The sequence below is a fragment of the Diplotaxodon limnothrissa genome, linkage group LG13 (genome assembly GCF_057381915.1).
Source record: "Diplotaxodon limnothrissa isolate DT_005_m linkage group LG13, D_limnothrissa_male_GT1.1, whole genome shotgun sequence".
NCBI lineage: Eukaryota > Metazoa > Chordata > Actinopteri > Cichliformes > Cichlidae > Diplotaxodon > Diplotaxodon limnothrissa.
Genome location: NC_140608.1, coordinates 17,633,062 through 17,653,469, shown reverse-complemented (window position 1 = coordinate 17,653,469; position 20,408 = coordinate 17,633,062). Strand labels below are relative to the sequence as shown.

The 20,408-nt window shown below is 42.0% G+C and overlaps 1 protein-coding gene across 1 annotated transcript in view; it reads right to left on the bottom strand.

Annotated features, from left to right (window-relative positions):
- Window positions 1-19,570, bottom strand: part of itga9 (integrin, alpha 9) — a 49,066-nt gene extending 29,496 nt beyond the window's left edge. Inside the window, exons 1-15 of the mRNA XM_085368779.1 lie at window positions 18,919-19,570; window positions 18,513-18,640; window positions 16,304-16,410; window positions 14,023-14,146; window positions 12,089-12,156; window positions 9,046-9,175; window positions 8,874-8,959; window positions 8,728-8,790; window positions 8,259-8,396; window positions 7,801-7,906; window positions 6,414-6,508; window positions 5,952-6,042; window positions 5,603-5,648; window positions 5,314-5,468; window positions 2,616-2,776 (exon numbers count right to left, since the gene is read on the bottom strand). Coding sequence (XP_085224905.1) covers window positions 2,616-2,776; window positions 5,314-5,468; window positions 5,603-5,648; window positions 5,952-6,042; window positions 6,414-6,508; window positions 7,801-7,906; window positions 8,259-8,396; window positions 8,728-8,790; window positions 8,874-8,959; window positions 9,046-9,175; window positions 12,089-12,156; window positions 14,023-14,146; window positions 16,304-16,410; window positions 18,513-18,640; window positions 18,919-19,106 — 1,686 coding nt within the window. The 5' untranslated portion in view covers window positions 19,107-19,570. The remainder of the gene's footprint in view (window positions 1-2,615; window positions 2,777-5,313; window positions 5,469-5,602; window positions 5,649-5,951; window positions 6,043-6,413; window positions 6,509-7,800; window positions 7,907-8,258; window positions 8,397-8,727; window positions 8,791-8,873; window positions 8,960-9,045; window positions 9,176-12,088; window positions 12,157-14,022; window positions 14,147-16,303; window positions 16,411-18,512; window positions 18,641-18,918) is intronic.
- Between the last annotated feature and the right edge of the window lie 838 nt (window positions 19,571-20,408).

The following is a 20,408-nucleotide window of genomic DNA, read 5'->3' as shown; positions in this document are numbered from 1 at the left end:
CTAAATGTGAGGTACAACTCCAGCAAAAGTCAGGATGGAGTTTATTTAGCTAAAAATAACCAAACAAAGGCCATCTGGGGGGCTGGTATGTTGTTACTGATGCCAATGAAAACATGTTTAAAATGATCAAATTGAAAGTAAGAGGAATTATGCTTGAACAAGTTAGACACTGAACTATTTGCTTCTGTACTCTGCACCCTCTGAAGAACTCTTGTTATGCTCCTGTGTTCTCAGCATGTCATGATTTATTGAACACACTATGTCCAGCTTTTTTTAAACTTTACTTGACTTCAGATGGTCAAAGCTGAACGTGTGTGCTTCATGCACATTATGTGGAACTAAGACAACTTTAACAGTGTATTATTCAGTTTCTGAGCTCATTTAAAGGAATTTGATGTATAAAGTCAATAAATGGCTTCAGCACATGGTCAGCAGCTCTAAACGTGAGTGTATCTCGGAATAACTCGGGGCCTGCTTCCATCGGCTCTCATGCATCAGGGCTTGAGCAGCCAACCCCAACCTGAAGGTTTTCCATCAGGAGCACCAGCGTGCAGTTCCAGTTGACACAACAGCAGCCCAGCACCCTGCTGTGACGCTAGTCTCACTCTTGTGTTTTTACTGTACGTTTAAGCTGAAAGAAGGGTGGGGGCGCGCAAACCCTCCACCACCGAGGATACAGTTGAGGAACCAGCTGGTTTCCATTAGCATACCTCTTCTAGGGAATGGGAGGATTGGCTCATGTGGGCAGACACATGAGTAAGATAAACGATGCGATTGGTCAAGCACACTAGACCCTCTGTGAGAGCGGAGCCAGATCACCTCTGATTATGGTGATTCTTTAGCTCTTCTCCCAAACATATAATGTATGATGACAAAAACTCATGACAGATAGTTACCACGCTAAGTTCTAATCCGTGGGCCCCTTTACTTTTTATACATATTTAAGGTCATTTAGCCTGTAAACAGTCTAGCTAGGTTGCAATTTGTGCACCACACCTTCACAGTCCTGTGTGGCTTTTCACCTTTGGATAACTTCGGGGGTTTCTCTTGTGTGTTTTGCAACCAGGCAGGTGGAATCTGAGGCCATATTCATAAAATCTATAAATAAATAAACAAACCAAAGAGTGGAAGTCCTTTTACACCTCAGTCAAGCCAATCCAAATGCACCATATGTTACCCCAAAATACACTTTCCATCTACAAAGTTAAATATTTGCCAAACATTAAGATATTAAAGCATGAAAATGATTTGTCCTCTGGGCAGGAGTTAGAAGAGCAGAACAATACCACTCTTTGTGCAATGCTAGAACCAGAAGACATTTAAACAGGTGGAAACAGGTGGAAGCAGCTAGTCTGGTCCCCGGAAAGACTGCTAATGCTGTGATCAGACCAACATCAAAGTGCAGTTTTTATACAGCGCCTTTAATTCGCTGAGAGCTGCAAAATAGACGCCGTCCTTGAAGCAACATCTGGCCTGATGGATGGCACTTACACTACAAGTGTGTTTGTGTAACAGCTGAGAGATGGCAGAGATAAGTGACAGCCTTAGGTTAGAACTGAGTGATGATGCAGTCGCCCACCCACAAGAAGGTAAATGTCAGACTCAGTCTGGGCAGAAACACTATTTTATGACTCCTGTTAATGTTATGTGTGCTGAACCTTGGTTGAGGACAAGTGAAATTTTAGTTTGAAATGTTAAGATTCTCCTGTTTGCTAAACTATACAGGCTTTCTGAAGAGCTTGGATAAACACTGGGCTCACTTCACTGAGTAAACCCTGATAACTGTGATAAGGCTTTCTTTGGAAAAAAGACGAAAGTCTTGCTGCTACAACTCTTCGGTGTGCTGTACGCTCATTACAGTCTGACTAGTTAAAAGAATGAGAGGAAAGCGTGGTAATGACAACCTCCCTCAGTTGGCAGCTCGGCCTCCCACAGAGAAAACGCCTGGAGAGCACCATTAAGAGCGCCAGTGAAATTTACAGGCCTGCAGTGGGCCTCCGTATTAGTGGAGGTGAAACATGGATGGTGCCCTCAGGATGAGGACCCTCTTTGTGGATGTGAGACTAAATCACATGGGAACACAATAACGGGACTATGCGATGACAAAGGAGACTCTGTTTCCTGTTTCTGTCAGTTTCTGTAGACACACACTTGAGCCGCATGGTTTCAGGAACCATCAAGCGACTGACTGTTACCTTTAACCTAACCCAGCAGGGTGACACAAATAGCTTCCCCGCAGATGCCCGTTGATCCGTGGCCTTAAGCTACAGCAGTAAATTCTCTCACTAAGAAGAGGCATGTGATGACCCTCACTTTATTACTTTATCTTGACACTTTATTATTTCTTTTTCTCTTTTTTTTGTTCGGTCTGTGCAAACATTTTAGCTGGAAATGTGTGGACATTGATGGCCTAACCGAAAACTACATGAATAAATAAAGACAGAGGAAAAATAGGCCACAAAAGCAAATCACTCATATCACAAATCAACACTACATGGTGGGAGTGTTCAGGGTCATGGGAACGTAACAGAGATCAGCCGAGGACACAAAGAGCAAGTGGACTGCCCAATCCAAACACAACCAGCAGCAGGACCACACATACAACCCAAACTTACCTTAACGTAGGCGGTGTAGCGCTGGCACTCCTCTCGGTTGATGTCCAGGCTGAGCTGGTGGCTCATTTGGCTGATCTGAGATCCACTCTGAGCAAAGTAGACCCTGGAAGGCTGGCCTTTCAGGCGCTTTTCCACATCAGCCGTCAAGTTATACAGGAACTCTGAGAGGAGGCAGAAAACACTGTAAACATAGCATCAGCTGACGATAAATAGAAAAACCAGAAGTATGCAGGGTTTGGTTTTCTGGTAACTGCCATTAAGACATGAGAAAGAAAGAAAAATGTTTATTGCAGTGAAATTAAGACAAGTAAGAGGGAAGATGGGAACATTTTTTGGTTAAATTATATGATGGTGCTTTAGCTTAACAACAGCACTTTGTTCAATGTTGTTTCAGTAGATTTAATGTGATTTGGAAAAATGGCTTGCTCCTGTGATAGAGCCTGACTAAGCACCGCCACTGAAGAAATCAGGAATCTCATCAGTCACGATTTAGATTTTGAACGTTCAATTTTTCATCCACAAGCCGGAAGATATTAATTGGAAGGTCTTTTATTAGTGTCGACTCATGTTAACAGGCTTTTGTGATGATATTTCAAGAGTTTACAGTCAACTGACATAAGAATTAATGAAAAAATGTTGAATTTTCCAGCTGGTGGGACGGTACTAATCTTATTATGAAAGAAAACCTAGTAATAGTTTTCCTGCTGATTCCACACCTGGCTTTGAGACACAGAACAACGTCAAATCTGTTTTGAAATCGTAACCTGACATCACCAGTGTTTCTGTTTCTTTGCCCTTTTAAATCCCTTCCTCTCAATGAATCAACTTCATTCTCTAGTAGTTTCGTGAAGACGGTGTCATACTGGTAAAAGAGTGGGCGGGGTGGCAAGCACACCCAAGTCGGACCAAAGCCTACTGTTTACATCGTCCAGCAGAGGGGACGCCATGACCTCACTCCAGAGGAGGCGAATGAAAGTTTCGTTATAGGAGTCACCAAACACACGGTGCTGCACTTTCCATGGTGTTTCGCCAGACGAATAAACAGAGAGGCTTTATTCCTGCGAGCCAGGACATATTCATTATGTAACGGCAGGCTTCCTGTTCCCCGGGGGGGGGGGGGCTGTAAATGACTACACCCAAACACTGGAACAGGACTGCACCTCAGCCGTCAACAGTCACCCCACCCAACAGCCAGTTAACAAATGTTGAAGGGTAAGTCATAAGCCATAGTGACACTCAGCCTCGGCCAATGGATGTGATGCTCTAACTCAAAAAGATAAGACATTACATGATGGTATGTAATGTGTGGTATAAAGTGGTAAACACTTCCTGTCTTAGGAGTAGGTGTGGTTTGGAAATTTGTGTGATGTTATCCCCTCTCTGCAGAGATCAACTGACAAAGTTGTAATGTGGTTGTGCGTCATGTGATGCTACTGGCCAACACGTTCTCATCTAACATGTGGGATGAATAGCATGTGACAAATCGTAGGTATGTTGCGTGTTCGGAGGCATGAGAGCTGGATGGAGTGAATCTATACATGTAAATATCTTTTACGCTCTGATCATGAATTGCTTTGGAAAACTTTACGTGATAGGGTTAAGGTTATGGTTAGGTCTGGAATGGAGGGCTGGAGCTTCTGCTTGAAGCGTGTGTTACTGTCGTGAACGGCATTCAGTTGGATTCAATTGATAACCCAGAACGTCTGCCAGCCGGGAATGAGGCTGGCAGAGGTAACCAGGAACATACTTGTACCATACCATACAAAGTCTGTGCTTCTAAGTAAATACTTGCCTCCAACAAAGTTAATGTTCTCCAGATTTGCTCTCCTGGAAAATTTGAAAGCTTGTTTTTGCTGCTGAACGTTTTTCTTTGCCATTCATAAGTCTAAATGTCAGGTTATTATCCCAAAACTTTGAGTTTGTATATCAAAATCTCTAGTTAGGTATCTGAAAGTTTTGAGTTACAATCATAACATTTCAAATTATTATGTTAACATTTCAATTTATCTCAAGATTTCAGGTTAGGTATCTAAAAATTTTGACTTACTGACTTAAACTCCTGAGCAAATCAACATTTTGAGATACAAAACTTTAAAATTTGAGATAATAACTCAAAGTTTGGAGACGATAACTCGAAATTTCAACTTACTGACTGAAATTATGAGATACCTAACTCAAAATGTTGAGATAATAACACAAAATTGTGATCTCTGGATGGAAATAAAAAAGCCTAAACAGGTGAAGCTGGGGCAAAATCGATGTGACCAAAATACAGAACGATCTCTTGCTGTGTGGTGATCAGCATCGTCATTTTAATCAGCGTTCCATATTTGCATTGACGAATGTGAATTTCACTTTCGCAGTGATAAGAACATATCTGCAGGGATGTGAAACGGTCGTCACTAAGCAACAACAAAATACTGATATTACTTTGGCACATAACTCCCTTAAAACCACAATTTTATATTTTTATGACATTTGGCTTTGCAGACTTTTTTGTTTTTTACACTGACTACAGTAGTGCTCACATTCTTTAGGCTAAGCTAAGCACCTCTCATTCTTTGTGTACAGACGTGAGGAGACTATTAACCTTCACATGGATGTCTTTGATGGATCTCTTTCCTTATCTACCTTACTGTCCAGGTTAAATCATCTATGGAAAGGAGCGGCAGCTGTGCATGCTTCATCACATCATTACCTATTTGTCCAGGTAGCTGTCTTCCTCTGAAACGCATGCAGACTGTGACGTTGAAGCAGTTCAAGTTCTGCTGGCCCTCGTGGCACTGTGGCACAGTTATGTTGATAGAGACAGGCAAGAAGATGGAGACATCCACTGTAATCACAGGCCGCGACCTACGACCACAGATTCCAGCACAGGAACACAGTGTGGGATAGACTGACCATTAAAATGACTCTGAAGTAGGATAAAGTGGCACTCTGCTTCTCACAAATATTGCCATGTCAGAGAGAATTATCCCATTACTCACCTCAGGAGCACCACGCTATCCGCCATGAAAGCTCCGATAGTAACATCTGCAAGGCAATAAAACATAAAGAAGATATGGCATTAATGCAACATATGCTGACAGCGCTTTTGACACCTGCAAATCCACAACAATGCACAGAGCTCTTTAATTGTCACGCTGTCTCAGTCTGCATGTCAGCTGTGGAATGCAGTAAACAAGATGCCTCAGTCACAAGTCTGAAACTGTTACTGCGTGACAATAACAGGATAAAGCCACGATAAATATTTAAAAATGTCATCCTTTTTCACTTTATGTTTCTCATTTTGCTTTGATGTTCTCGTGTTGCTGAAAAGCTCTGTTATGACCATACCTGCGTATCCATTACCGTCCATGTCCACATTGCCAGAGATGGACTGGCCAAACATCTGCAGACCAGGGTTTACGCTGCGCCCAGACAGTTTCTGTAACACATGATACCAGCCTTTAAATAACACACGTGAGCCAACAAGGAAAAAATGAGCACTTCTGTTTTTTGTTTTTGTTTTTGTTATACTTAAATGAACCTTTCCTAACAGGTCTATAGCTGTGATTCATGAGGGTTGGGTAAATACGCCACCGTCAAGCCCATGAGGAAACGACTGTGTCTTATTTCTGGGTCTAAAAGTATTGTGAAACCTACACATATTGCACACATGCACACATTCAGTATGTGTTTTCATTACCATGCATTGATCAGGCTGTAAAGAAGCTAATTAATCTGGAGATGAGGAGAAAGCAGGTCACACAACGATGCTGCTTCACATCAGAGCAAATTATATTTGCGAGTCCTTACCATTGAGTATTTTTTGGTTATTCCTGTGGCGTCCCCATGGTAGATATAAACCGCTCCTCCATACTCATCCTCTTTGGGCGCTCCTATGGCTACATCTGAGGAGACAAAGAATGCACAAGAAGTGTTTCTGTGAAAATAAATGAATGAAGACATAAATAACTGAATGAGTGCACAAAAGCTTTCATTAATCATCTGTTTACTTTCTGCTAGCCAGTGCCTGGGAAACAAGCTTTAACTGTAAGACTCATGATAGACAATTAAGTGTTGTTAGTGGCCATAAAACTTGTGCGACCTCTGAGAAAGTGGAAACAAGGCTATAAAGTGCTGGCAAGCACTGAAACACCCTCCCATTAGCCCTTTTCAGCAGAAAATCAGATATAAACTTGCTTTTACAAACCAAAACACCTCTACGCCATGTGGTGCAGCACAGCGATGTAGAAATGGTAAAAGAATTTTTAAGGAAGCATTACAGAGATTGAATTCAAGTCTTGAAGTCGTCAGTGTGAGTCTACAGTAGTTCTTGCTAATTAAATGGCAGCAGTTAGGTTGTAAATAATCGCCCGCCAGGCAGCGAGTGTGTCTGTGGCGAGTGAGTGACGAGTTACAAGATGAGTTATGCTTCCCAGCTGCCATCTTTCTCGGCAGACTCACACATGCTGTGCCAGGCTGCAAGCCTCTGGGCATATCTCACACGGAGATGAAACCAGGCAGGCAGAAGCTTCCAGCTTGGAGTTGGAGATAGAAGCCAAGTGGAGCCCTTCAGAGCGGAGCCAAGCGAGGGAAGAGCAGACAGAATAAATGTATGTCTGCGTGCGTGTGGGTGATTCGGTTTGGGACTCCGTACCCAAAAGGGTAAGAGAGGGCAGTACTCTCTACTTGCCACAGCATATTAATAAAAAAAATGTGTGTGGAAATGAGGGGTTTTGTCGCACCTACTGGGCGACCATTGCTCGCTTGTGAGCTGAAGGGAAGAGTATAAACAGTGTGACTTCATTATCCTTTACATGACAGGGGAAAAGGCTTTGTTTCATGACATCAGGGCAATGTCAGTGTAACTGCACCGCTGCCACTATGTGTTTGTCATTCTTCAAACTGCAGATTAATGGTCCACTGGAGAATTTTGTAAGGCCACAGCTTTGCTCTGATCTGTCAGCAGTGACAGATGAGAGGTCAGATATGTCTTCTTTGGTTGAGCCTCTGAGCTATTGTTTAAGCATTAAAAAGACTATGAAAGATTTTTATAAAAACAAAACAAAACAAACCCCAGATGTGAAGTTTCTCTTTCGTTTACAGCTTCACATGCCGTTGAGGCTCACCTAAAAGCTTCATATAATTAAATCTTTCATTTGCAAAGCAGAAAGCTTTAAAAACATTGCTTTGCACCGACCTTGATAGCCGTCGTCATCTATGTCTCCGATTGCGGCAATGCATTCTCCGAAGTGTGCATTGAAAGCGCTATCGCCAGTCAACACGCCATCCTCTTCCATGACCCCCTAAAAACAAAATCAGGCAAGAGAATAATTTATATCCAGATCCAGCAGAGGAAAAAAAGAAAGCTGCAGTTACACAATTGCAGCTTTTATTTGATTAAATTAATTGGCCACCACTGCAGATAGCAGCCTTTCACCCAAATGACTTAACCAAGAAGTCGCTCTTGTTGCAATAACGCTTACACATACAGTGTACAAACAGGAGCGGTTAAATAACACCACTGCTGAATCTCACCCCACTCCACTCCACTGTTTATTATATGATAACCACAGTCAGGAAATAATAATGGAAATATAATAAAACAAGTCTGCAAGCTATGCTCTCATGTTCCTGCTGACTCCAGTTTCCACTCACGTTCCCTCTGCTGAGGTACACAGACACCTGGCCCTCATCCCTGAGCTGGCTGTGCATTGGTGCCCCCACCAGCAGGTCCGACAGGCCGTCCTGGTTCAGATCAACTGCACACAATGAGGAGCCAAAGTAAGAGCCCATCTGGAACCAAGGTGAGCCACAAAGCAATGGGTCAGATCACAGAAACACGAACGGTTCATTCATTTCACACACAGCTCACATCTAAACAGGATTATTTCTGCTTTTATGGACCAATATTAAAGGAATAACAACACAGCTTCAAGCTGCCTCGAATTTCTTTTAGTTACTCTGAATGAAAAACATTAGCCCCCCCCCCCGGCTGTAGTTTGTGGCAAGCGTGCTCCTTTCTTTTTCAAACAGTGTATTTCTGGCAACAAAACAGTTAGAGCAGTGTGTCTGGAAGAGTCAATGATTCCTCAGGCACACTGGGACCACACATTCATGCTCATACCATTTTCCCTGAGGCTTGAAAACTCTTCACCAAAGATGCACCATCAATTTTAAAAATATAAACCTGAAAAAACAAAAAAACAGAATCACTTCAGCAACCGACACAAAAGGACTTCGAATGGCTGAAAATGAAGATGAAAGCACTACTTTTCCGCTGCTGCTGTGCTGAGGAGCCCCTGCAGCGATGTCTATTACATTAGGAGAGGAGAAGTGTCCAGCAGTCACAGCATAGCCTGGAGACAGAGACAATAATTTGTTGCAGCCGCCTCTGTCCTGATGTATGTCATTTAACATTATATTCTCATTAACCTGCTCTCACCAAGGTAGCTGTATCTGTGGGAGTCAATGTTGTCTTTGTTCAGGCTATAGAAGGAGTCAGAAGTCAGGTTGTACACCTTGACCGTCCCAGTCCAGTAGTATGACCCCGGTGCCCCCATTACCACCAGCTCCTGAAAATGAGACAGTCGCATTCATGCAGATAAAAGTGGCAGGGATTCACCCCCTGTGTGCACTGCAATAGCCTGCTGCAGAGAGGGGGAGGGAAAAAAAGGAAAACGCTGTCGGGTGAACATCTGGTTAACCAACAGCCACAGAATGGTTTTCACTATCTGTCCTTAAACACACATGCAGCAGTATCAGCTTTCCTTGCTGCGATGGAGACTTTCCTCCCTTGAAGGAAATCTAAAAGCTGTGAAATGAAGTTGCTCAAAGATTTTTCTTGTAACGGTTCACGGATATTTAAGCTGACAACGGAACAGCAATAAAGATGCTCTGTTTGGACTACGCCTGAGTCGGTTGTAAAGGAGGATGTGAAGTTAGCACCGAGCGCGCTCCTTTTGTGCAAACAACATTAAAAACACAGTCAGGACCTTACTCAGCGGTATGCACTCTGTGCTGCGGTGTCAAACATCTGGGCACCACAAGGCGTACCGACCAAGGTTCAAACAAGGATAAAGGTTTAACGGTTGGACACCGTTTCTTTAAATTCTTCACATTCTTTGTAGGGGGTTCAAACACTTTAACAGATCCACACTCAGGTCGGTCATTCGTGAAAAAAAAAGGGTTTGATGATGAAGTCTCTTTGGTTTGGAAACACTAGGTTCATTGTGGAAACCAACATGGTGTCACTTAGAGCTCTCCTATGAGCAGCAGATAGCTGCTTTTTATCCAAATTATTTAACGTGGTATCATTCAGCATGGTATTATTACCCAGCTCTCCCGTGAGGTGCAGATAGCTGCCTTTTATCCAAATTATTTAACCAAGGAGTCACTCTTGTTGCAATAACTCTTAAATACAAAGTGCGCAAACAGAAGCAGTTAATCGCATCCTCCTCTCCATGCCCATGAGTTGGACAAAAGCATGTCACATACACTAAAATCTTTAGTTCCACTGAAGGCTCGCCACCTGTAGGGGTCTTTGAAGTTTATCTATGGCGATTTTACATTGGGGTTTACTTGAACAACGGAAAGATCCCCGAAACCATCTGTGAATCTGAGGGTCTACAATGTGGCTCTGGAACACACATCTAAGAATCTGAAGCATGTGATGTTTTTGAGAACTGACAATACGGATATTGCTTGTTATTGTGTATTTGCGTGTGTGTGTGTGTGTGTGTGTGTGTGTGTGTGTGTGTGTGTGTGTGTGTGTGTGTGCAAATGAATTCAATTTAAAATCGATAATCAGGTACATTCTAGGCCTTCTTCTGTGTCTTTCTAAAGTTTTAAATTGCCAAAACTCACATATTTATCATGTAGTAATATAAACATTTCACTTTTCATAGTTATCCAAAATATTACAGGACCCCTAATGTGCAGTATAAATGAAAGAACAAACTTTAAAAAAAAAAACAAAGCCATGTGTTCTGCATGTGGTTTGACTGTGTTTGAGTCATTCGTGTGTATATATAAAAGCTAGTGCGCAAATTTAGAGTTCATGTTTATTTATTCATTTAAGCCTGTTAGATGGCAGCAAATAGTGGAAAATGTCCATCACATTTTTTCCATAATCCAAAGGTCTCTAGGTAATTTATTTTGCCTTTCCTAACAGGAGTAAATGGGAAAATCCTCACACTGGCAAACCTGAAAACGACTGGAGTTTAATAATAGTAACAGGCTACGCAGATGCTAAAATAATATTTTGCATAGCTAAAATAAAGGAGAAGTGCAAAAATGATATGAAATGAATTTCTTGCCAGTGAAAATGTTTGTTAGCCTAGGGCCACAGCTGTGCTCTGAGGACACATTTTAAGTCATTTATGGTCTACTGTACATTACTGTATGTTCCAAATTAAGCTTAACTGTAATCTGAGACATGAAAAGAACCTTTGAGGAACACATGGCTCACAGGAAAGACTTATCCTGCACATGCATTGAAAACGAGAGTCCTAAACTGGTTACAAAATACATTTTTCAATTTTTAATGAATCCCTCAAATGCATCTTTTCCCCTGTCACACTACAGTTCTGCTAAGATGCATGTAAGAGTTAATCTATTTGCACTTCCTCTCACCAACTCCACTCAGGCGCTTCACTGACTCAGTTCAATGGGGCAGCTGTGTGAAAGTGCAGCATCCACCAGTTGGAAGACCGGTGGATTGATTCCCCAGCTATACCAGTCTGCATCTTGAAGTATCCTTGGGCAAAATACTTAACCCCAAGTTGTTTCTGATGAATTGGAGCGTGTGTGCAAATGTGACAAAGGTATAGAAAAGAACGCTTGTATGAATGTGAGTGTGACTGGGTGAAAGAGGTAATAAATTTGTAGGAAACTAAGCACTTTGAGAGCTCAGGTAGAATAGAAAAGATATGTTTGGGAGAACAATAGGTATTTGTAAGATACACAAAGGTAATACACGATCATGAATGGTATCGTGTCGATACAAAGCAAGGCAAGACAAGAGCATCAAAGCCACGGAGAAAAGGAAACTCATATTTTCTTTAACGTTTTATCTCGTGGAACCACACCAGAGGTCAGGTGAGGCCGCCACATCCTTCCCTACCTATCTGCTATCTCTGAAAACATTAGCTTACAATTGTCAGCAGAGCACTGGTGGTTTTGATACAAATATATTTATCTGAGTGTAGAATTTGGACCACACCAAAGTCTTCTATAAAGGAGGATGTGATGCTACTGCTGAGAAGGCTATACGTGATCATGGATGACATCCCGTGTCAATACAAAACAAGGCATCAAAGTGACAAAGAGGCGAGCGAAGGGAAAAAGATCATTCAAATAGCCTTTTAAACATGTGGTGATGCGATGAAATATAGAAATTTACCAAACAATGAGAAGAAACACTATCTCTGTGTCAACCTGACAGAAACCGGGGGACTTCACAAAGATGAACAAGCACTGTTACTGACCTCCGTAAAAACTCCCGCTATCCCAGCTTGGCACGAGCCATGCTCTTCCCCATACTTCTGCTTATAGTCTGTAAGAGAAAACAAACCACAAATTATTTCACTGTGTGCCTGAGCCAGCGTTTACTGGAGTTTTTCCTGCATTCCATATGGAGCTAGTCAAAGTCCCGGTCCCATCCAAGAAGAGTCTGGGGGCAGAAAGCAGACTGAAAGAAGGGGTGCAACACCACATTCAATGAAACGACCTCTCACATGCGCTCTCAGGTTACGAAAATATTGAGCTTGGATCGGCACAAAATGCACTGTAAATATGGTCCCATGCAAAGTGTGTCTGGCCTCTCTCCCTGCAACTGCTGGCAACATGAGTCACCAAAGGAAGTGATTTCCTGACCTGGGAGCATGATTAAGGTGTAAACCAGGCTTTCATAAGTAGCTCTGAGTCACATAACAAAACATGTGAAGAACACATTTACAAGAGTGGCCATTAAATGCTTTACAGCACATTATTTTTCAAATGGAACTTCATTTTTAGTGTTGTAGCGGGCGCCCGCACTAAAACAACCTGCAGGACAAATGGATTTGATTTACTGCAATCATAACAAAATTGAATTTCTCTAACTTGAGCAAATCTTTGCTTAAAAGCACCTGATTTCGGCGAAGTTAAGCCAAAATCTGCATCGTAAGACCACTTCAATAAATTTGCCAGCACTATACCTTTGTGAAAATAATTTTCTTTGGCTAAGTGGTGCAAAACGGAAGACAAACTCTGCACTTCCACAGGTCAAATGCTCGTATATTTGGCTTCGCAAACTGGGTGTCCTTTCGTAGCCGCAGCTGGCTCTTGCCAAAGTTGAACTTGAGGGAGAGAAATCACACTTTAGGGCTCGCCCACTACCGTTCCCCGGTGCCAGGACACCAATCAGAAATCAGAGGCAGACGTGGGGCTTTTACAGTGACGTTCCTGGCTACAGAAATAATGTGCCGTGAAAATATGTAAAAGGGAAAGGATGAACAAAACAAACCGGTTATTCCAAACCTGGGAGCCTGGGCCTCTTACAGAGTCCCACAGTCTGTGTGGATTATCTAAAGGGATGTTAAATTATTAAAGGGATCTGAAATAAAAACTAGAGAGTATCTCACTAGCTGTGGCACCACTGAGTTCTGCCGTCTCAGTGTCCCCTGGCACTCTATGGGTCAGACCTCACCAGTTTTTTATATAGACCTTGATTTTCATTTTAACTATAAGTGTATAAGCGTACCTTTACATGATTGACAGCTCAGAATATTCCATATTTAACTTACAGTAAGCCTCTGTGCAGCCTCTCTTTGAAACAAGCTCCCTTCTCTTTCCCTGTGAGCCACCTTTCCTTTGATTGGCTGCCCCTCACAAGCCCCTGATATAGGATTCCTCCCTCCTCTTTTTGTCATCATAGAGCCAAGAGTAAAAGTAAAGAGCAGTCTAAAACCATACTTGGACTTCATTATTAAACCTACATTTTATAAACTCAACCAAGAAGGTCATGTGCCTCCGCCATTGGTTGGTTAGTCATTTTTTCAGCAGGGTTATGAAAAGCTACCAATCTGATTTTCATGAAACTTGGAATGAAGCATTAGCTGAGGAGAAATGGGTTGATTGCTGGTGCAGATCCAGACTGTGTTGCAAAAATATCAAGACACTTATGCAGTTTTGGCAGCAGATTGGCAAAGGTCTGGACTTTCTGAGTGGCTTTCAGGGTTGTTTTTCTGGTACTTTCCAGACACAAAAAAATGATGGAACAAGCTAAGGTCATAACCAAAGTCTACGCTTTGATTTCAGATGGATTTAGTTGATTAAGCTTCTGGAATTCAGTGACAAGCTCTCTCGCCCCAATTCAGAATGATTTAAAATAAAGAAAAGCCCCAACAACATGAGTGCTGTGATTTTGCTTGTACTATACCTTCATAACAGGGGATAAGTGGTTTTGTCCCACGCTGGAGCGTTGGGGGAATGATGGAGCAGTATCCATGCGGAAGGATATGCTCTGACTCGTAGAAGACGTTTTTCCAGCGGTGAGCACAAGCCTGTGAGAGAAAAGCATTAGTGAACAACACATACGCATTTCCGTAAACACAAACAGCTCAAACTCCAGGCAGGCGTTGATCAGCAGTGACGACTGAAGCCCCCTTTTTCTCGCTGGCCTGGAGTCAGCGCGTCTCTGTGGCTGTCAAATGATCGTCAATGAGAGGGGGAATTAAAGCCCATCCATAACCCTGACCATAACAGCCATGGTCTGTGGTGTGAATATCTCGAGATCTGTCTTTCCCATGCAGCATTTGAACGCTCAAGCGAGAAAATGTTCACATCAATGACTGTTCGTTTTAAAAGTTTTAATTTCAGGACGGCTCCTCCGGGTTTTTGCGAGTGAGAGAGACAGGGAGGCCAAAAGTTCAGAAAAGCACACGCAGCGAAAAAATAAAGTGGATCAAAAGACAAAGAAGCAAACTTCTCCTGCATTAAACTGCTGTGGAAAAGTGGAGTGCATGAACGGTACAGGGGGTAATTCTCCAAACAATACTTTACACTGTGTTTTTCAAAAATATAACAGCCAAGTGTTTGGTAAGCAAAAGGAATACAGAGCAGATTTTACAAATTTTGCACAAAAGAGGCCGCATAAATGTGTAAATGTGGTAATAATTTAGGACCCTGGGGGGAATGGTGGTGGAGCCCCTGTGGCTCTGGGGACAGCTTTGGATGCCTCTGTGCACACAGAGTCCACTTCATTTCCCTCCCCAAAAGAACCCACCCTCCCTAACTCCAAAAACACACACACATAGCCAGTCTCAGTGAAAACAAGAGCTTGGCAGATTGTGGGCATACAAAACGCATCAGATGACTGTCTGGAAGCAAGATGCTACGTTGAAAAACCCTTGTGTTTCGAAGGAAAACTTGGCCAACAGAAGTAACAATATCAGTATAAACTCTCCCTCTTGAGTAGAAGCAGATTTTTTTTTTCTTTTTTAAGATCCATCAGCTGATATAAACATAGCAAAAAGGCAGCTGACACGCTCCGCAGCAACTGAGAATTTCATGGTTGGAGTATGGAATCTGTGCTGTTGTCATGTTCCTGTTCAGTTTTAAAAGACCTCGCTGGTCACAAACAAAAAGGCCTCCACTGAAAGCGCAGATGAAATCACCACTGTACACATCTGCCAAACAGCCGTTTCCCTTCATGAGTTCATTCAGATGAGATTTTTAAAAAGAAGAAAAAAAGGAAAAAAAAGAGGCCCATCAACACGTGGCTCTGGAAAGCCACCACCTTTATTTTATCATAAGCCTCGACCTAATGGCCAGAGAGTGTGCAGCTACTCGGTGTGTTGTTATACAACGCTAAGCTCAAATTCCCAACGCTGACAGCTCCAAGAAGTCTTCACATTTTCACTGATGGGTAAAGCCAAAGGTATTGGTTTGAAAATTGTGCCAGTACATTCCAGTGAGGTATTAAAGAAATGGACCGGAGAGGTTTGGATGGATGAAAAGTTATCGGGATGTCTTTGAGCAACAGGTATTCAAACATGAGAGAGCTGCCCACCCACCTGACGCCTTCAAACTCTCCTGCATTGCCACTAGTTTCCGCGCTGCCCACCGCAGGAGGCGGGGGGTTAATATTTAATGAAAAGCCGCTCTTGGATGGGACCGCCGCAGAGGGGCTGAAGCCTAAACAAACTTTGCCAGCTGCCCTATGATCTTTGTGCAAACACCTAGCAAAGCGCCCCTGGGATTAGCACCATTTGAATCCTCTAAACCAGGTTCTCCTTTCTTTTGTTTTAACTAACAGTCTGCTTTTTTTATTTAAAAAAAAAAACCTGTTCCAGTGACTCTTCCAGCTCCACACACGAGGTGAATGTTTCACAGAATTATGTAACCACACAGTCGATTCCAGCTGATGTTACTCCACTTTTGAATAGAAAATCATTCCGATTCATTATTTAAATTCTTCGTTTTGTTTTTTTTTTAATTTATGGCACTAAAAGTTAGTAAGAATGTAACAAGCACACAGAAAGAAGAAGTTGTCTTCTCTTAAGAAAGACCGCAGTGGTGAGAGCTGCTGTGGTGTAACAGTGTGGTTAATGGTGACACATTTGTTACAATGATGCTGGCATAATCGGGGCTGTTTTTAAAACATGGCTTGAATTAAGCAATTTGCAGAAACGACTGTTGTGTTCTGTCCCTCTGCTCACCAGGATTTTGCCGTTGGCGCTGTCCTGGCGGGCCAGGCTGACCCCCATCCACTCATCATCTCTGTCTCCTTGGCAAGTCTTCCCACACGACTCTCTCTGCCTGTTTCCTGAAAGACAATGGGAGCAGTTTGCAGACATTGAGTCACAGGAGGGAGGACCTTTTGGAGTGGGCGACTTGTCAAGTGTCAGCTTTTAGAGATCCGGTATTTACTCTTCACTTTCTGCAGATTCTGCAAGTGATTATCACACAGCTGACCGTTTCAAAAACTGGAGATGGAAAAAAAGTCTAAGTCTAGCATATTTAACGATGATTCCTCTACAGATAGTCAATGGCATTGAGTGTACCATTTTCATTATTTTCTTAATCGACCGGTAATGTTACAATACTCAAGGTCATTATGATGTGGAAACACAGACGGTAAACAAATCCTCAAATTTGCAGTGCTTGAACAATCAAATGATTAATTTGTCAACTGTTGCAGTTCAAATTCCTTTGAAGTGACTATCTGATCCATTGACTGCCGCAGCTCCAGATCTCTGAACGAGCTTTCTAACCAAGAAACAGTCATGTGCAAAGGTTTCAGGCACTATTTTGATTCTTATCCTTGGCTATCACTGGTGAGGCGTCAGATTGGTCCCAAATTCATTCTACAGCATGGCAACCGCAGACGTGCACTCAGAGTCACAAAGATCTGTCTTCACCAGCAACATCTACCAGCACATGGTATGGCTTCCACACGCCTCTGATCTCAACATCCCAAGTCAGCTTGGGATTACATGGATTTAGGCTGTCATGACGAGAAAGCCTAAATCCACAGAAGAGCTTTGGCGAGTCCTCTAAGGTGTTCGGAACGACCCTCACTACTCAAAAACGCAAAAGTCTCAAGTCGTCCTTCTTCTTTTTTTCTTTTTTTTACATTTTTATGAGGAAAATGAGAAATAGGTTCAACATTTATTGAAACATTGAAACAAGTTATTAAAAGATACACTTTAAAATGGATTCTTTGATAAGCTGCATGCGATGTACAGACACAGCACTGATTCATCTCCTGAGTTACGTGCCTTTTGCTTGAGTGATTCATAGCTCAGTGTAAAGTGGTTCAACAAGTAAAAAAAACAAAAACACAGTCAGGTGCAAGAACTGAATGAAAATGAGTTAAAAAGCAAGTTAAAAAAGTAAAATAACTTGAGAAAGCCTTTTACCTCAAGTTTATTGAGGAGAGCTGGTGTTTTGCTTTAAAGTTAAAGACTGATCACAACCAGTACTGCTTGCTTTCATTTATTAATTATAACATGTTTACAAAATTCATTGACAATTTGGTCAGTCAGCAGTTAGCAGTTAGCAGGTTCAGGAACCATCAGCACAGAAATAGGAAATCAAACTTTGAATGGAAAAATCAAGAGGACATGCAGCTTAATACAAAAGCAAATGAGTTTATGATAAAAATAAATAAAATTTAAAATAAAAAAAACAGTAATCTGAATGCTTTATTGGTATTAGAGGTTTGAAATCCTGAACAAGCACATCGTAAGGATCATGGATCCAGGGTAAGCAAATTAAGATCAGCAGGAGAATAAAGTTACAAAAAGATAAATATCTATGTTGCATATCAGTTGTAAGCATCATTCTTCATTTCAACAATGAATCCAGTAAATTGGGAACACAGAAGAGTTTCTCTGTGTCACTGTGTTTCAGTCATATGTAGATATCTTTTGGTTACACAGTGACCAAGAATGGGGTTCATACTGAAGCCATGCATGCACCCCGTCTTTCTTAACCGCAGGAACAGAGCAGGAGGGGGGATAGGGGGGTGGGGGTCGAAGCCCCAGCTTTTGGCTCACTTGCTTGGAAAATATTAGCAAAGGCATAAATCATATTTATCAAAATATTTATACACCTCTGCACACAGAACCCACTTGTCTTTTTTTCATGTCTCGATATAGTAAGTTATGGGCTAAAAGTACAACAGCGCACAGTGTTAGCAGCAATATACGACTTCGTTATTCTGGTTAAACAAAACAGAGGCGTGGGGGAGTTTATGCAATAAATCAGTAGTAGCAGGAGGACAGCACCGGGTAGTGGTTTTTTTAAAAAAAAAATATATATAAAATAAACGAATCTGTTATAACCTGTGTGTATGACCGAATGCATTGCCTGCTTCAGCATTGTGTGGTGTTTGTATGGATGCTGTGGGTTTGTGTGACTGACCTCTTCCCAGATCCATCTCTGTGCAGCGGCGATCAGGGTTGCTGTGAACTCGACACTTATATAGAGCTCCGGGAGACTGCACAGAGCTACTGTAGGAAGAGTTTGCCTTTGGTGCCCCGACTATTACCCTGCATCCACGACAAGAAATGAGAGGAAGGACACAGATATGCTTTTTTTAAACCCCCCCAGAACACTTTAACATACATCTCTTTAATACATTACTGACACCTAAAAATGGGAAATCCTATTGCAGGCAGTGAATTTGGAATGCAAATAGTGCGGGCTGTTACAAGTACTTTTAAGTATCTGGGTGTGGATGCAAGTTGGGCTCAAGAGACATTTAAACTTTGACGACAAAAACACAAATCCATTGCATCGCTGTCGGAAAATGCAAAATGGGACTCACCAGCGTGTGTTGTCGTGATAATGCTCCAGCACAGAATAGCCGAAAAAACTAGAATTTGGTCCGCGGAACACCAAAGGATGTTCTAAGTCTATGTTGTAAGAATAAGCCATTGAAATGGAGAGATAAACATAAAAAACATTCCGTACTCCCGTCCTGTATCTCCGCGGAGGAGCCATCCCTTTGCGCATCGTGCGTAATAACGCAGTAGTTTCCCCAAAAATAAAAATAAAAGTGAGGGACAGAAAAAGCCAATAAGGAGTAGTGAGCTATTCAGTGGGCAAACTGTTATAAGCTATCTTTCAAGTATTTTCCGGGTCTTGCAGAGCATGTAGACTGTGATGGCATGAGGAAAGAGTCGCAACGGAAAAGTTAACGTTCCGGTAAATAACGGTGCGTCAGCTTCTCTCCATTCTGTGTCAATCTGAGGAGGTTCTCGCTCGCAGGCTGGCTGTCGCTGAGATAAATGCAGTCAGCTGTCAAGTTAGTGAAAGATTTCATGGAAGTAAGGGAAGTTCTACTTAAAATAAGAGCATCGCTGTTTGGTTTAATCACCGTTCTGACGTTAGAAGAAAAGTCGAGGTTTTAGCGTGAAAGGAGCAGCCGGAATGAGTTTTTTTTTTCTTATTGTGGTCCAGGGACGCTGGTAACGTGGTCACGGAGAAACGAGAATGGTTTAGAAAGCATCACATTTCACCCGTGGGCTCTGGGGGGCTTTGGATTCTCCAAAACCGAGGGATGAGGGCGCACTGCTGCCCCCTGACGTTTTCCCGTCACGTTGAACAGTGACAGCTTCATCATTTTTAAAAGTTACAGGTTTCATTTCCATCTTATTGACTGTTACTTATTGAGGATTCTTTATTAAAATCATTCAAACTCAAACTGAACTCAAAAGTCAAATAAAAGCAAAAGAAAACGCAAAGACTGAAGAATCATTTGGAAAAATCATTTTAACTTTTCTGCATTTCTTTCATTTATCAGTTTTATCTATACTAGTCTGGGAACTGCTGTTTTGCAGTGCATTACTTGTGCAACAGGCTTTTAGATACATATACTGATTAACAAATAGTATGTCCAATCAGCATATAAACTGATAAACTGACCTCTGTATCCAGCTGTTTGTTACAAGCTGGGTCTGTAAACTTGTTTTCTGCACTCTGCTCCTATTTTTATGTATTCACTGCTTTGCATGTTGAGAACTCTACACAACAAATCATGTGCAGTTTGCTGAAAGGCCAGTTGGAAAATCAGCTGATGTATTTGGAGATAATCTTCTGGGAATCATTAACTCTGACTTTAAACATACAGCATGTCATTTATGAGTTGCCAATTCCATTTGCAACATACATTTGGAGTTGGTGATATGCCATTTTTTAATTGAAGTTAAAAGTAAGCAATCTTTAAACACATTTCTAAAAGTGATTTAGGACATTTGCTCATGCCACATTTAATTTAATGTCTGTAAATGTATACATATAAGGAACAGGCAGATC